General features: G+C 52.2%; 1 protein-coding gene across 4 annotated transcripts in view; it reads left to right on the top strand.

Moving 5' to 3' along the window:
• The window catches only part of SMOC1 (SPARC related modular calcium binding 1), a 155,080-nt gene extending 138,107 nt beyond the window's left edge, over positions 1-16,973 (top strand). For 2 of the 4 annotated variants that reach the window (XM_055304054.1, XM_055304055.1), the window contains exons 11-13: positions 8,629-8,873; positions 14,357-14,410; positions 14,899-16,973. In XM_055304054.1, the coding sequence (XP_055160029.1) occupies positions 8,629-8,873; positions 14,357-14,410; positions 14,899-14,915 (316 nt within the window). In that variant the 3' untranslated portion in view covers positions 14,916-16,973. The remainder of the gene's footprint in view (positions 1-8,628; positions 8,874-14,356; positions 14,411-14,898) is intronic. The other 2 variants (XM_055304057.1, XM_055304056.1) reach the window with 2 other exon arrangements.
• Positions 16,974-17,180: the final 207 nt, after the last annotated feature.

Here is a 17,180-nt window from a genome sequence, read left to right as displayed (position 1 = left end):
CAGGCCTATTAGGTCAATGGCTGGAACATGCATGCATCTATCCATCCGTCCAACCATCCATCCATCCACCCACCCATTCAGCACCTGGTGAATGAACATATGCAGCACACCAAGCACTGGTCTAAGGACTGGGAACCCTGGGATGTGAGGCCTGTTCATGTCTTCAGAGCCTGCAGCTTAGTGGGGATACTAGGCTATAGAAAGATACTTGCAAATTGTGTGCTAAGTGCTAGAACAGGTGGAAGAATAGAGAAGGGTTTGTTAACTCAGTCTGAAGGAATCAGAAAGGCTTCCTGGAGGAGGTGATAGCAAGGCTGAATTTTTGAAGGACAGGTAAGACCTAACCAGTAAAAGAAGGAGAGCCACCCTAGGAAAAAGGAAAGAATACCGTGGCTCTAAGAAAGTGCACATCTGTAGTCCAGGATGGCTGTGCTGGAGTGGATGGGGTGAGGAGGAGGAAAGGAGAGTGGCAACAGATGAGATAGAAGGGAAAGCCAGCAACCAGGAAGCCAGAGGGGAGGCACAGCAGGTGTGTGTGTGTGTGTGTGTGTGTGTGTGTGTGTGTGTCTAGGGGGTTTCAGGTTCCTATAGCAGTGGAGGAAGTACACATGTTTGGCAGGGATGGGCAGCCTGCCTCTGAGCTCTGAGGCTCACCAGAGAGGGGGGCTTTGTCCCTCCACATCTGCTCAGAGGCAGAGCTGTCATCAGCAAGGCAAGGAGTGCTTTCACGATGAAAGGCCCAGGCCTGGCTGCCTGGCTGGTAATCAGCAGAACCACAGGGTATCTATCTGACGTAGGGAATCAGGGCTCCAAGCTCAGCTGTCAGTGGTACTGCATCCCAAGGCAAATGAGGGTGTCTGTCCGGAAAACCTAATTTTAGGTCACATCGAAGTGAGTGCAGAGCTTGCCTCCTGGGTGCCACTCAGAAGCTGCTGGTCCAGTGCACTTACTCTCAGCAGCCCTGTGGTCCTATGAGCTGTCAGGCTGGTTTCTGGTTTTGCATACACCCTGTGGATGGAATCAGGCCTCCCCACGAGGAGCACAGAAATAAGTCTGAGAAGATGGAGACAGAGTCTGACAGGCTGGCAGATGGGAGCTGATCGGAGGCAGCTGATGGTGCTCCGATGGTGCTCAGTGATGGGGTATCTTGAGTTGAGGGAACATATCCATGTCTCCCAGGAAGAGGGAGCTTACTCAGTATTCTATGCCTTTGTTATTTATGCCTAGAATATGAAAAAAAATACCTGTTGTTTCATGCAAAAAATGGGAATGAGATATTTGTGTTTATTAGATGGGAATGGAAAAAGTACCCAGGAGGAAGCATGGGCTAAAAAATTCCAGGTTTGGGGGCTTCTGGTGGCTCAGTGTGATATGCATCTGCATTTGGCTCAGGTCATGATCTCAGGGTCCTGGGATTGAGTCTTGCACTGGGCTCCATGCTCAGTGGCAAGTCTGCTTCTGCTTCTGCCTGCCACTCCCCTGCTTCTGTGTTTTCTCTCTCTCAAATAAATAAATAAATAAATAAATAAATAAATAAATAAATTCTTTTTAAAAAATGCCAAGTCTGGGTGTTTCCCACCCACAGCCCCCCAGTGCTGCTGGCTCTGACCAGCTGCTGAGAGAGCCTGCCTGGTGCTCTTGCAGCACTCCTGAAGAAACGAGATTTCAAGTTGTTCCCACTTGCTGCCTTGGGAGACGGGCCCTTGAGCATGGCCTGGTTTGAGCCCCAGGTGGACTGAAGGCACCAGGAAAGTACAAACCCCAGCTGGGTCCTGGGCCAGTGGGTGAGGGCTCCACAGGGGCTGAGGACACAGGCAGGTCCCTCTCACCCCATCACCAGCTGGAAGACATCAGGACTGATGCCTTGCCCTCAAGTCGCAGGCTGAAGTGATCTTTACAGAAAATAAAAACTAAGAAGTTTATAATGTTTTTAATACCAATGTGTCCTCAGGGAAAAGGTTTTTTTTTTTTTTTTGAAAACCCTCTTTTTTAGGTGTACTACAGAGTTGGGAGAAATTTAAAAAGAATTCTTTCCTAAACATGTTTTTCATTTTAAGCTCCTATTATGCCAAACTGTGTTTGGTTTTGATGGGAATGAAGTTTGAACCACACTGGTAATTGTGTTACCTAGAGGCTACACTCGTAATCAAAGGACAGGCAAGATGAACCAAGAAATAGTTTAGAAATCCAGCAAGAGGGTTGGAGGCCGGGGAGGTTGAGGAGCCTGGAAGAAAGAGAGAGAAGCACTTGTACGGGGAGGCTGCTTGCTGTCAGGCTTTCCAGCTTTCCTGGGTCTAAAGCCCTCCAGAGTCTCTCATTCTATTTAGGGTAGGCTCTAGCTCCAACCTAAACTGACCCTGCAGGAGGGTCTCACTGGCCATGACCTCCCTCCCATCATTGTGCTCCTGCTGCTGGTCCTTCTCAGTTCCTCAAACAGGCCTTGAACCTGAACCCTTGGGGTTCCTGCCTGCCCTCGCCTGGAATAGGAGGCCCCATCCTCCAGTGATGGTCCCCGATTATCTGTTGAAATGTCACCTTCGTAGCAACCAACCAGTCCAAAGGGGCTGGCAGTCACACTCCATCACCACACCTCTTTTGAATTTCTCAGCCAAGCACTAGCTGATATTTTGCTGGCTTGTTTATTGTCTGTCTCACCCCTACTTAATGAAAATTTAAGTTCTATAGAGAAGGAACATTGTCTGCCTTCTTCCCAGCTGTATTCCTAGAACTCAGAATAGTCCCTGGCACATAGTAGATGACCAATCAATATTTGTTGAATGAATAAACAGCTAGAAGGATGAGTGGCTAGATGGATGGATCCCTACTTGATACAGAGAGGCATGCCTTGAGAAGGCTTCCTGGAGATCACTGACTGCTGCAAGACAAACTGTGAGGCCAAATCTAGCCATCAAATTCACCATGGTGCTTCTTTGTCATCAGGGCCCAACAGCACTCTGGATGGGCCCAAGAGACTTGGGGCACCGTATGGGTGGGCCCTGGCCAGGCACTCTTCTATGATGAAAGAGCAAAGGCACAGGGCCGCTGAAGGTTGGACAGCACATCTAGAATAGGGCTGTTGAAGAAGATCTGGGAATCAAGGCTTCCTGGGTTTTGGCCTTGGTCCTGAATTCATGCAGAATTGAGACTGTAGGCACAGAAGGCTAAAGTCAAGGAAGATACCTCGGATCCCTCTTACATCCTCTCAGGGTCTGGTAGTTGAGGCTGACCATTATTGGGGCCAGTGGGAAGAAGGGACAAGGAAGACGTGTCTTCTCCTCACCTACCATCTGTCGGGCCTGGAGATTTTGGCTTTGCACAAACTCTTATATCTCTATCTTCCCCAGGCATAAGCTCTGTGTTGGGTTCTAGATTCAACCGGGACAAAGGCATAGTCAGTCCCTGACCTGGAGGACCTTTGGTCTGGTTGAGAGAAGAGGTATATAATCCCATGATCACACTATGAAGTCAGTGTCTTAATAGAGGCCAAGAAAGTGCCACAGGGACTCAGTAGCGGGTGGGCATGAGAGGGAAGACTTTATATAGGAGATAACATTTGAGCCACATCTTCATGTGTGACCAACCGAGATGGACTGGGGCAGAGGGGCCCCAGGTAGGACCTGTGCAAAGAGTCATAAGAAGTATGACTTAAAAAAAAAAAAAAAGAAGTATGACTTAAATCTGGAGGCAGCCAAAAGGTAAGGCTATAGATTTGGGCAGAGACCAGATCACAGCAGGCCTTGCAATTCATGCCAAGGGCAGCACAATGCCCATGATTAAATGAGCATTTCTGAAAAATCATCATGAAGGCTTGAGGCAAGCTGGATGGGAAAAGAGCAAGATGAGGTGGGAAGGTTATAGCTATCATCAGAGGGATAGGTGAGGGGAGGCCACACTACAGCTATGGGGGAAAGAATGGTTTGAGGGAGCCTTTGTGGTGAAATTAATCAGGTTTGAAGAAGGCTTGTTAATTATAGGACATGGCAGGGAGGGGAGATGTCTGCTTCCCTTTCTGGCCTACCAGCGTGATTTACAGGGGGAAAGCGGTACTGGTCAAATCTAAGAATAGGCAAAGTAGAATGGGGTGTCCATGGAAACATCTTTGGTTAGTGCATGGGAGGGGCAGCCTGCAAGTATCACTCAAGGATGGCCGTTCTCAGTGAAGGTTTGGGGGATGATTGACTTATCCTCATGGTTCTTCCCACCAGGGCTCCAGGAGGAGAGCTTCCCCTTACCTCAGCCCTCCCATGGCACCTATTAGCATTTGTCAGATCCAAAGGAAGAGTTCTGAGATCCCAGCTGGCAGAGTCTTCTTGAGTGAGGAAACCCTCTCCTTTTTCTGTCTCACCCTAGAGAAAGTCAACTTTGAGGGGACATGGGATGGACTGTGTGAGCCTTCTGGCCCCTCCTGTGGTCCCCCAAGGAGAGACCATCTGTACTGTGGCTCCCTCCTTCCTGCCCAGCTCAGTTACTTGTTGATGGCCTTGTAAGGAAGAGGCTGGAATGTGGCTGACTTAGCATTTCCCAGCTCCACCCGCTCGCACAGCTGGCAGGGCCTGGACCCCACTCCAGATGGGGCTCAGTTGGTCTGCTTGGCTTGGTTAGTGCTTCCAGGCCATCCCACCTCACCTTCTTTAAAACTGCTTGGGACAGCAGAACAAGGCCCAAGATCTTGGCCAAAGCAAGTTTTCTTGTGGCGAATGGGGCTGGCTCTTCAGCTGTGCGTTGCAGCCAAGGCCTGGCAGGATTAGGCTGCAGAAGCAAAACTAAAAGTGTTGCAGAAGATGGGCAGCACCTGTCACCTCTCAATTTGGGAGACAACTCAGTGGGGCCAGTCTCGGGAGGAACTTAGCTTGAGTGGGCTTCCTCCTCCCTGGAGGCAGGAGTCAACAAGACAGCCACCAAAACAGCCCAGAGACAGAGCTGACATCAGTCTTTGGATTTGTTTTTCCAAAATCTGGAATTTGGTATCCTTTTTTTTTTTTAAGGTTTTATTTATTTATTGAGAGAGAGAGAGAGAGAGAGAGAGAGAGAGAGAGAGAGAGGTAGAGGGAGAAGCCTGCTCCATGCAGGGAGCCTGACGTGGGACTCCATCCCGGGTCTCTGGGATCACACCCTGGACTGAAGGCGGCGCTAAACCGCTGAGCCCCCTGGGCTGCCCTTAGTATCCTTTGAATGTAACTTTCCACATACCACACATCCAAGGAGGCTTGGATAACTCTACACACTCAATGAATCCTTCTAGCAGAGGTGGAACCTCGCCTATAGGGAAGCCCCAGGCATGCACCAATGATGTGAACTGATTTATGGAACTCTGATGTAGGGTCCCCAGCCCTTGCCTGATGAGCAGATTTGGATTCCAGCAGTCCTGATCTCCAGCAGGGATGGTGTGTACATATATGAGAGAAAGGTTGGAGGTTTGATGCTAGTGTAAGTAAGCCTAGAGCTAGGAGTGCAAGTTGCCAGTGTTTTTAGAAAATACTTCTAGAAGGCTGCAAGAGCTGGAGGGATCAGTGGGGTATGGCTTTGAGGTCAGGGGTAAGTTTGAGGGAGTCTAACTGTGATGGAAGGGGCTCCAATATGATTGCTTGAGAGGATTCGGAAACTCTGGGGGAGGCCCTATTGCCCCAGCCATCCAGCACTCCCCTGGGAAAAATCTCACCTTCTCCTTAGCTAACTGAGACCTCTTTAGGCTCTTCTTTTGCACCTACTGGTTTGACTAAACCTGGACTTCTGATCTATCTCAGTCTTGACTTGATCTTGTATGAAGTATGGTAGGGACTTAAGGCTGTTGTAAACTCAGAAACCTGGTTTTCAGAGTATAGACTAAATACCCTCAGTAGTTTTCTATTATGTTTTGCTGGAAGTATGGAGGACCCTCTAGCTACTACCCTTTGTCTTGCCCCATCTCCTTCCAGAAGGCTTATGGTTGACCATTCTCTGGGGCCATGGCTGGAGTCTCCTCCCTCTAGATCAAGGATTCTTTACCGGAGTCCATGAGCCTGGATGAAGTTTAGGGAGTCCATTAAACCCCCAAATTCAGCAGAGTGCTACGTACATATGCATTGTTCCAGAGAAGACTATAGCTTCATTTAGGTTCTCAGAAGAGTCCGTGATCCCTCAAAGCTAAGAAATTCTTGCTTTAAATGCACATGGAGCTTGGCCAGGGCAAAGTGTTGGGTTTCAAAGTCGGACCCTGGCACTGCCAGGATCACATGTGGAGCTGGGCTCTGTTATCAGGAGTGGGTGTGGGATGTAGGTTTCTGGAAATCAGAGGAGTTCAGAAGCAGGGAGCCCTATACTAGCTGTGGAAGAAGGAAGAAGAGGCAAGACGCTTGGGGTCCACGGGTCAGGTTGACAGTGTGGCAGGGTCGAGGGAACCAGAGTCACAGCTTGGAGGGGCCTCGGAGGGCTTTTCCCTGGGAAGTGAGTATCCTTGGAGTGAGGAGGACAGGACCCATCAGACAAGGGAGATAGGGCAGGAGGGAGAGTCAGGAGAAAAGGAAGGAAGAGGGAGCAGGAGCCAAATGATGGTCACTCTGTGCAGGAGGAAATCCCCAGAGGTTATAAAGTGGGGAGAAGAGCTGCTTCTTGCATGGACCAGCCCAAAGGAAGGTACGGGAGCCCCCTCAGTGGAGTCGCTGAGAACCGGACAGGACAGGCAGGAGCCCAGCAACACGTGTCAGAGGCAGTGGGCCTCTCTTGGCAGGGCGGCTGGGCGGGATGACCTCATCCCTTCCCGGCTCAGCGACTGAGGCTTTATTATTCCAGCCTCTAGGTAGACATGACGCTATGCTGAGCCTAAAGGTTAAAGAAAGAGCTGCCTTTGCCACCATGGGGCTCTCATGGCCCCTGGCGGGAGGAGCCCAGAGAGAGAGTTCTCAGTGGGAATGGCTGGAGTGCCTCCCTTGAGGCTCTTGGCTCTCCTCCGCAGCTCTAGGCCTCCCTCTCATTTAGGGGAACACAGGCAGGCAGGGTGCTCTGAGAGGGAGCCGGCCACCTTCCCTCCTGCATCATGAACATCTTGATAGAGAATTTTCTGCTGCTCATCTGGTATACCCTGCAGGCTTGAGAGCAAATGTTGTGGGTAAAACAAGGAGCTCTAAAACACCAAAATACCATGTGCTGGCAGAAACAAAAATCTGAGTTCCACAACGAATAACTCCACGTCCGTTTCAAAGACCTTCTGAGCCTGCTTTCCATGACAGACTAGGCAGGTTCCCAGAGAGCCAGGGGCAGATGGTCCCTCACACCTTCCCCAGGTACTCCCAGCATTAAACCTGTCAGGATGACGTCCCGCTGGCAGATCCAGTAATTGTGCTGTCTTGGAATCAGCCCAGGATGCCCAGGGGGGCCTGCCTGGGACTGCAGTCCACTTAATTAGGAATGGGCTTCTAGCAGGGATGCCTGGCTTCTTTGTGGTAATGAAACTTCTTTTCCCCTAAACGTTGAGGTCACTTGGGGGTGGGAAAGGGAAAGAGTTTGCTGGCTCCTTCACAAGGGTGGGGTCAGAGATGGTCCCCTCCTTTCTGGAAAACTCAGCAAACCCCCAGGGAAGAACCCCAAGGTATTGGCAAGAGCCTTGGATATTTTTCTTGCCAGATAGTTTTAGAATGTGCCGGCAGCTCAGAAGCCCTGAGCCAGGATCCCTGTGTGACAGTGAGACCCTCTGCCTCCACTTCTGATCCGTGGTGATACTATAGTTTGCCTCAGTGTCCTACAGACTAAGTATTTGAAGACACTGGCCTCCCAACCTCAGCCTTATTCCCCGGCGAAGGGAAGGTTGCCCAGGATCTTGAACACAAGGGCCTGGACCATATTTACTCCGTGCCGAGCCCTGGGAGCAGGAGCCATAGTCACCCCTTCTGGAACAGACCTGTCATTGGCTCTAGAAGTTTTAAATATTAGCTAGCACCCTGAATGTTTTTTGCAAGGGGGAGATAGAGGATAAGTAAATAAAATGGATGGGTAGTGCATGTGCACAGTTACACATAAAAGCATTGGTTTTGCCACTTTATATACCATGTATAAATGGACTGTGGGAACCTCACAGTGAATTGTCCCTGCCTAATTAGTTGGCTCTGTCTCACCAAGATGTCGAGCAGTTTGAGGCTGGGGCAACACCTCCCAGAACTTGGCCTGGTGTTGGCTGTGGTGCATGCTCAGAGCACCTCTTCCCATAGTCATGTTCATTGAGTGTACAAGTTCATGTGTGAACAGCAACTTATCTGGCAGTGAACACTAGGCCAGGAGGACAACTTGGACCGCAGCCATGGTTAACTCTGGTAAATTAAATCTAGCCAATATATATTGAGCACCCATCTTGTACAAGAACATTCCTGGCTATGGTAGAGGGTGGGACAGGCTCACATAATAAGGGTGACCCACTTGGGGACCCTTAAGAAATAGACTCTCCAGTCTGGAGAACCAAGCTGGAGAGGATGGCTCAATTCTGCTACAGGCTGAGCAGGGCTGGGAGGCACTGGGCTCGGAAGAGCCATTTCTCCCCAGTTGCTGGCAGTGCAGCAGGAGGACCCCGGCTTTTCTGGGAGAGACTGGCCGTGGGGCTGAGAGTCCCTACAGGCTCCTGAGTGGTGATCACCGGGGTGGGGGTGTCTGCCTGTGGCCCAGGTTTTCCGAACCAGACCCCAGCCACACCCTGGAGGAGCGAGTGGTGCGCTGGTACTTCAGCCAGCTGGACAGCAACAGTAGCAACGACATTAACAAGCGGGAGATGAAGCCCTTCAAGCGCTACGTGAAGAAGAAAGCCAAGCCCAAGAAGTGTGCCCGGCGTTTCACTGACTACTGTGACCTGAACAAGGACAAGGTCATCTCACTGCCTGAGCTGAAGGGCTGCCTGGGTGTTAGCAAAGAAGGTGAGTGCTCGCTGGCCTTCAAGAACTTGCCACCTCCCCTCCCACCCGCACACAAGGACCAAGGGTTCCCCCAGTAGGTGAGAGCCCAGGTGCTCATTTATTCAACTACTTATGAGAGTGTGTTCTGCCCTGGGCTAGATGCCTGGCTCAGTGAAGGAGCTAGCAGATAAGGTCCCCGTCCTTCCAGTCTACCCAGGAGATGGATAGGAAAGCATTTTCGGACACTGTGGTAAGTGCTATGATGCTATGAGAGTGTGTGTTAGGATAGGCCAGGCTGCAGTGACGAGTAGACCCACACGTAATGGTTCAATGCAGGAGAAATTTGTTCATCTCGCCCATGTAAATAGTTCAGCATGATTCCAGATCGTGTGTGTGTGTGTGTGTGTGTGTGTGTGTGTGTGTGTGTGTAGGGGGACGAATAGGAGGGAGATTGCTCTATGCAGTCACTCTGAGATCTTGGCCGAGAATGATTCCACCATCCACCATCGTTATTACATGGCTTCAAGGTCACCCTGGGGGTCATTTCCATTCCCAGTTGGCCAGCTGGAGTCAAGCACGGAGCAGTGCACGTGGGGGAGTTTAATGGGCCAGTCCTGAAGTGACACACATCACCTCTCCTATCTCACTGGCTGGAACTGCCACTAGTTCCACCACACCCCCACCATAAGGAAGGCTGGGAGCCTGGAAAGAGGAGAACATGGATTCCGGCAAAAACCTAATTATCTCTGTCATGATAGAACAAGTACGGAGTATTGTAAGAACATATGTAGGGGCACCTAAATTAGCTCAGGGGCACACAGCCTTGGAAAACTTTGTGAAGGAAGTGATATCTAAACCAACCCAAGGCCCAAGGCCCAATCTAGTCCATGGCCTAGTTTTGTATAACTTGTGAGCTAAGTATGGTTTTTATATTTTTAAAAGGGATGTAATTTTCAAAAAAGAAGAGCAAATGAGAGACGATACATGGCCCACAAAGCCTAAGATATCTACTACCTAGTCCTTTACAGATAAGTTTGCCAACCCCTAGTCTAAGCCAATACCTGAGGAATGGGTAGGAGTTGGTTGGCCCAAGGGTTCAGTGGAGAGAGGAGTGTTGTAAGCGATGGCGATTGAAGAGTGAAGGTGTTGAGGTGAGGGGACAGTTGTTGAGGAACTGAGAGGCCTTAGTGTGACTGGAATGCATATTTGAAGGTGGCAGGTGCTGGGGGGAGGAGGCAGACTGGAGACAAGGAGACAGTCTCAACTTCGTAAGGGCAGCGGAGGGCCGTCCCAGGGGTTCAGGCAGAGAAATTATGGGATTGGTTTTGCTTTAAAGAAATAATTCAGGCTGCAGGGTGGGAAATGGGGTCACAGACATGCCAGGCAGGGTTCCCTCAGGAGGCTGTGGCCTGAGGTGACAGAGGCTCGAGTTATGAGAGCTCAGTGGGGGTGAGGAGAAGTGGGTGGATTTGAGATAGGGAGACCTGCCATTTCTGGCAACCAAGTGGCTATAGGGATGGAGGTTGGTCTGGGCAACTGGAGGGTGAGTCTCTTTGCTGAGTTGGGCAACATGGAAGAAAGGCATAGGGGGATGGGGAACACCATGGTTTGGACATGTCAAGTTGGATGCACCTGAAGGATGGGTGGTTCTTTCATGCAGGTGATACCCATTTATATGAAGTGGAAGCTATGAGAAAGCCGACATTGCCCAGGGAGAAAGCCTAAGGGCTTTTCCTGGTGCTAATCCTCAACTGACACCGTGAGCCCAAAGGGTAGACAGGAAGTGGATGAATTACCACTAGGTACCCTGTCTTGGTATCCGCCCCCTCCATAGCTGGTTCCGGCTTTGGCTCTGGGGCCTGTGACCCTGGGTGAGTGACTCATCGCTCTGGGCACTCCTGTCTGATTGAGGATGCCTCTCCATGTTCCCACAGTACTCTGAGTCCCCAGGATGCAGCGCAATGTCATGACTCAAACCCCGTCTCTGCCACAGACTAGCTCCTTTACTATATACAAACTACCCAGCCATTCTGGCTCTCAGTGTCTTCATCTGTACAAGGGGAATAACCATGGTATCTACCTCATAGGACTGTCGTGCTGATTCAGTGGGACAGGGAGTGAAAACATTTAGCCAGTGCCCGACTCAGTGAAGGAACCTGATAGAAGTTCAGCATCACTGTTAAGATTATTGCCTTGAGCAGCAGCACATACCACATGTAGTGCAGTCTTCCAGCGCCATCCCCTGCCCCCCCCGCCCCAGGACCATGCATGGCACCATCACATCCTTGTCAGCTGAGTGAACACATGGGTGAGGGGCTGCCCCCTGTGTCGACATCACACTTTACACACTTACGCTCATTTCTCAGAGCACAGGCAGAGGACCAGTACTGGAAAGAGGGCACCCAGTGCCAGTGTAGATCCTAGGCTCACCCAGGAGCATGTTAAGGATGGAGGAAGGAAGGACTCACAGGGATCTGTAACGGCTCTGCCTTCAGTCCCCTAGCCTACACAGCACACAGATGCCAAGGAGAGGCCGAGTGTGGTGACCTCTTGTTCACAGAGCAGAAAGGGTCTTCCCAGCCTTTCTCCACAGCTTTGCCAGGCACTGGGTGTCTGCTGACCCTGGAAGACCTCGCTGAGGACAGGGGTTAGTTTCCAGTTACCTTCACTGCTTTGCCCAGGGAGGCCTCTAAAGTGCTTCGGGGTATGGCCCAGCACCCTCACCTCTCTTCTGAGACCCAGCAGTGGGACAGGAGAGGCCTAAGAGCTCCTGGGACCCCTGCTGACGTCAGAATGCACTGCCTGGTTGAAAGTATGGCTGGGGTACCTGCGTCAGGTGTGCGTGTCTCCCCACGTGTCTGTGCATAGGCACGTCTGTGCATGTCCCCCTGGGGCATGTCTGTGTATGTAGGCATGTGTCTTGAGTGCATGGTCTGTGCACTTGTATGCATGTGCACGTGTCTCTACATGTGTCTCTCTGCATATCTGCATGTGTGTGTGAGCACATCTGTGTGTGCACGTGCCCTCAGCCCATTTTGCAGTCGAGGTGTCTAGATGAGCCAAGAGAGGAATAGCACTCTGGTTGAGATCAGAGGTCACACGTGAGGTAGCAAGCTGGCACTTGCACCCAGCCTCAGGATGTCCAGGCAAGAATACTGTCCCCTCCACGAGAAGGACTCTAGAGTGTTTGAAGATGGTCCCTTGGGTGAGCAGGCCAATCTTGCTTGCCAGTCTCGGTGGAAGGCCAAGGGAGACAAGACCAGTGGTGAGTCTGGAGAAGCGGGGGGAGCAGACCCAGTGGGGGTGGCGTGAGCAGGAGTAGAGGTTGCCAGAGCAGGTAGTCGAGAGCAAACACACAGGGAGACCCATAGTTTCCAAGCAGGCAGTGCCTGCAGGAGAAAGGACCATTAGTGAGAGGTATAGGGGAGGCAGGGCTGGGGGCTGTGGGTAAGAACAGAAGCTCTGAAGCATACCTGGCTTCTAATCCCAGCTCTGCCACTCACTAGCCCTGTAACTTTGGCCAGTCATCTAAGCTCTCTGAGCCTCAGTTTCCTTGTCTGCAAAATGGAGATGAAAGTGTCTGTCTCATAGACCTGGTGTGAAGATTTAACAAGATGGTGCACGTGAGGAACTTAGCCCAGTAACCTGGTTTGTGGTGAATGCACAAAAGGAATTGGTAGTAGTAGAGGAACATACCCACCGGCTGAAGGCAGATTCTCTGGGTCCTTCTGCTCCTGGGGAGCTGAAGAAAAGCCACTTGGGTGGAAGGCATGTGAGGAATGAGCCATGCGTTGGTCATCTGGTGTCATGCGGTGCCCCCTGGTGGGCTGAGAGGGGCTTGCATGCCAGATGGGGGCCCCCAGGGGGCTGGGGGAGCCCACCGCAGTTTAGGGATGAGTGTCGCGTTGGATCTGAGGGACCTTATTCTCTGGAAATGCTTCGCGAACACAAGTGTTGTTACTAAAACTGCTGACTGGGGAGCTGAGCTGTCTGCACAGCATGAAAGGGTCAGACGTTCTGAGGGCCAGGCCTTCTTAGCTGGTCCTTCCCAGTTTATAAAGCATCTGCATCAGGATGATTGTCACCGTCCCATGAGGCAGGCAGGCTGGAGACTGTTTCCTCCATTTGTGAAAAATCCCAACCCTCCCTTGGCAGTGCCCGAGGCTGCTGCCCGCCCTGGGATCAGGCTTTTCCTCCCCCCACTGCCGCCCCCCCTTCAGAGCACAGCCCTGGGAGGACGTAGCCGGGTCTGAGTTCACTTCACACAGAAGAGCTGTGCCGTCTCCAGGTCTCAGTTCCACCATCATAACCCGGGGACAATTTGATCATCTTACAACTATCATGTAACGGTGCTCCGGGGGGTGAATGACGGGATTTGGGTAAAGGATCAGCGCGCAAGCCTCCACAAGCCGGGGCTGGATCCTGCCCGGCGTGCATTTCCTCTCCCAGTGCGCGGTGGGCAGCACCGCTTCGGCGCCTCTCTCCGTGTGGGAATCTTTCTCCTCACCGCTGACCGCAGGCGCTGCTGGACGGGCAGGTGATGATGGGATGCGGGGCCAGGTGGGATTGTCCCTGCCCGCCTGCCGGCCCCGGGGCCCATCACTCTCTTTCCGGGCTTGTTTCCTCATCTGTACAATCGGACATACCGATATCTAGCCCAGGCCTCACCCACCCTGGGTTCTGTCGCTCGTTCTCAGGCCTTAGGAATGTTAGCGTAACTGGGAGACGGGGGAGTTGAGCTGTGGGTTCGCATGACCAGGGGTGGGTGTGGGTTCCCGGAGCACCTCCTACTCTTCAGAGCCCTGTCTCCACTTCATGGATTGAGTCAGTCCTCAAGCAGTCCTGTGAGAGGCAGAGCAGAGGCAGCACCGCAGTGGCCCCAATTCCCATTCTGTAGACTGACCCAGCGGGGGTAAGGTCCACGCACAGAGTCACGTGGCCTCCCGGGATCACACAGAGTGGCCCACCTCTTCATGTACCCACCTCTCCTCCGCAAGGAGCCCTGGGCCCTGCAGAAGCCTCCGGGACCTGTCAACACCCTATGGGGCAGAGCGGGTATTAGCAGGGTGAGACTTGGACCTTGGTTAACTCACTCAATTGCTCCAAGCCTCAGTTTGCAGATTTGTTAGATGAAGGGGCTGGACCAGATGGTCGCTAAGATTACCTCCACCCCTAATGTTCTCTGACTTGGAAAGCCAGGACCCAAGAAGGTTATGCAGACGTCCATCAGCACCAACGCCCTTTGTAGCTAGTAACTGAGGGGATTTCAGAGAGGCCTCCTACTGAGGGCCTAGCCTATGTTTAAAGGTGCTGGCCAGTGGTGGCTTCACCCAGGCAGAACAGGGCCACCAACAGCCACAGAACAGGGAGTACACACAACACTTGGCTCTTCCTGAGTCCATTCATTCCAGAGGTTGAGGAGACAGGCAGCCAGGTACAGAGGAAGCGCCACCAGTTCTCCGGGGCAAGGCCACCTGAATATCATATGTTCCTGTTTGTTGCAGGTGGTAGTCTTGGTAGCTTCCCCCAGGACAAACAGGCAGGCCCAAACCCATTCAGTAAGTTGCCTTCTTTCCGGGGTCTCCTCCGTGGGCCCCCTAGATGCAGTCCTGGTAGTACAGCAAGAGTGGAGGCGTTGGCCAAGTTACTCAGGCTCCCATTTTCCATGTTTGTTTGCTGAGGACACAAGAGAAAGATCAGTTCGTGCTACAAGGGTCCTGCCATCTCCACGTATAAAGTCACCCCTGGCCCTCCCAGGCTGAAAGGCTAGCATCTGGGGGTACATGGTTTATACAGACTGCACACCCCCAGCTGTGTTTCCTCGCCAAAGCCTTAGTCTCTGGAATGCCAAACTTGTTTCAGGGGCCATTGTGGTACGCCCCGTGGCCAAGGATGGGCCAGTAAAACTCGGGCTTATCTGCACGTCGAGGGTCCTTGCATCCCACCCAGCCCATATCTAACAGGCTGCCCTTCTGATGAAACTGGTGTGTATAGTTGGGTTTCTCACGAACCCACCTCTAACTTCTTGCTTCTGCTTCCCCTTCAGTAGGACGCCTCGTCTAAGGAGTGGAAAACCACAGGGCAGGTGGAGAGACCAGGGAGGCAGGACGGACTGCCCGATGCCCAACCTTCACCAGCTCCCCAGGCCCGGCCACATCCCATGTAACATGAGTGGTGCCCACCGTGTTTGCACTTTTGATAACCCTCATTTGCGTGTTTTCTTTCTGGTTGCATTTTTAAACACCAGTATCTAATACCACAGTGGGAAAAGGAAAGGGAAAAAGACTGTTTATTCTCTCTCTTATTGTAAGTTTTTGGATCTGCTACTGACAACTTTGAGGGGTTTTGGGGGGGCAGGTTTGGGGGGAGGGTGTTTGTTTCGGGGACTGAGAAGAAAGAGATTTATATACTGTACATAAATATATATGTAAATTGTATAGTTCTTTTGTACAGGCGTTGGCATTGCTGTTTGTTTATTCCCCTCCCTCTCCCTGCTCTTGTGGCAGGGGCTCTGGACACATAGCCCAGCTTTCTAGAACCCAGACTGTGCCCATAGCCCACCTGGATTCCATTTGGAGACTGACCCTGTGTGTGTGCGTAAAGACTGGAGCCCGCAGATTATATTGTCGACTCCATCGGTTCTTTTCTGGTGGGAGGGGGGTACTGCCCCTTGCTTTAGCTGTCAGAGCTGGCAAGTCACTGGGCAGTTGGCCTTCTCGAAGGAGGTTGGGTTGGAGGACAGATGGGAGCTGCCCCCAGAGGGAGGGCGGTAGCCAGCACCGGCACCAATTCTCCCGTGCCCATGTGTTCCTGCTCTCCAGACCCTCAGGCGGCCCACAATCCGTCCATGGGGACGCCAGCATCCTCGTAACCCCACTGGTCCTCGGAGGATTTGCATTACATCGTTTGAAACCTTTTCACCCATGTTTAGCATCTACTCTGTAAAGCACGAGAAGGGAGGCAAAGGACAAAAAGACATGCAGTGGGGCTTCTATGTAGATGTTGGACGTTTAAGCAGTGGAGGGACCAGGACAAAGGCCCCTCTGCTGAGAGCAGGGCCAGCTCCCCTCGGACGCACAGGCGTGGCTTCCTGAGGCTGGCCCTCTCTACACCGGGTCAGACGGGGTCTTCTCCACTCTATATCCGCCCTGCCGTCCTGTCCTCGTGGTTATCACAAGCCTGAGGGAGGAGTTGGGCTGGTCATCTCATTGGTAACTCAATGGTTTCATTGGTTTTTAACCTAATATCGAGGTTCTTTCTATTCCCTCAAATGCCCCTAAGGGCTTCCAGGCTCAAGGCCAATTCCAGAGCAAAACCGATCCCGGGCCTCCTACTTCTGCCACCGGCCCCCTTGCCCCGACCCTGGAAGTGTAGGGCCAATAGCCCAGCTAGGGGGAAATCCAGGCCTAGCCTTCCACAGACATGTTATTGGGATTCCACTGTAGGCTGCCCCAGCTTCCTCTGCCTGGGTGGTGGCTGTGCCCGTTCAGACAGCCCTCACGCAGAGAGCAATGAGTGACAGTGTCTCTTCCCTTGAGCCACTGTGGCAGCATTGAAGGAGGGCAGGTACCCCGGGGCTGGTGCCCCTATGGGATTGCTCTTGGAAATCTGGCCTCATCGGGTATCCCACCCAGCATTCCCCTAAGTGCGCCCACCTCAGCAGACTGTCCCCCATTTTGGGTCTGGAAGGCATTGGCGCCATAAGCAGTGGCCCACTAGAGGCCTTTTCAGGACACGCTCCGGTGGGGCCTCAGGACAGAGAAGGTTCTTGCTATTGTGGAACAAGTCCTAGAGGTTGTCTCAGGGGTGACTGGAGGCCCCAGGCCAACATGGTAAGGAGGAAAGGGAGCCCCCCTCCCTTTGTTGGCCGGGACCTGATGGCACGGCAGCTGGAGCTAGATGGACCTCCAGGAGGCCTGGGCCCCTTTCCCTGGCCTGGAGGAAGCATGAAAACACAGAGAGGGTGCCTCCCTGTGGAAATTCAGAAGCCCCCTTCTTCCCCAACCCTGGCGTCTTCACTCTCACACACGTCTAGGCTGTGCTGTGTGGCTTTCCTTTGTGAGGAGGGAGGAGATCTTTGTAGCTTGTTTTATAAAAAATAAAAATGGGTAAACCTTGGTAGCTGTTGCCTCTTTCTTTGGGTGGCTCCCTCTGATAGAAAGGTTTCTTTTTCTGAAAAGTTTGATTATTTTCCCTGGTCCAGGTGCCCGCCACTCAGATTCTAGGAAGTGTGAGTTGTCAGACTAGAAGGGAACCTGGAGGTGGCCACGAGGTGTCACAGCACTTTGCTGTGAGGACATTGACCCCTTTGGCCCTCACCTAACATGT

Source organism: Nyctereutes procyonoides, unplaced genomic scaffold, assembly GCF_905146905.1.
Source record: "Nyctereutes procyonoides isolate TBG_1078 unplaced genomic scaffold, NYPRO_anot_genome, whole genome shotgun sequence".
In the NCBI taxonomy this organism is placed as follows: Eukaryota; Metazoa; Chordata; class Mammalia; order Carnivora; family Canidae; genus Nyctereutes; species Nyctereutes procyonoides.
This window is presented reverse-complemented; position numbering and strand designations above follow the sequence as displayed.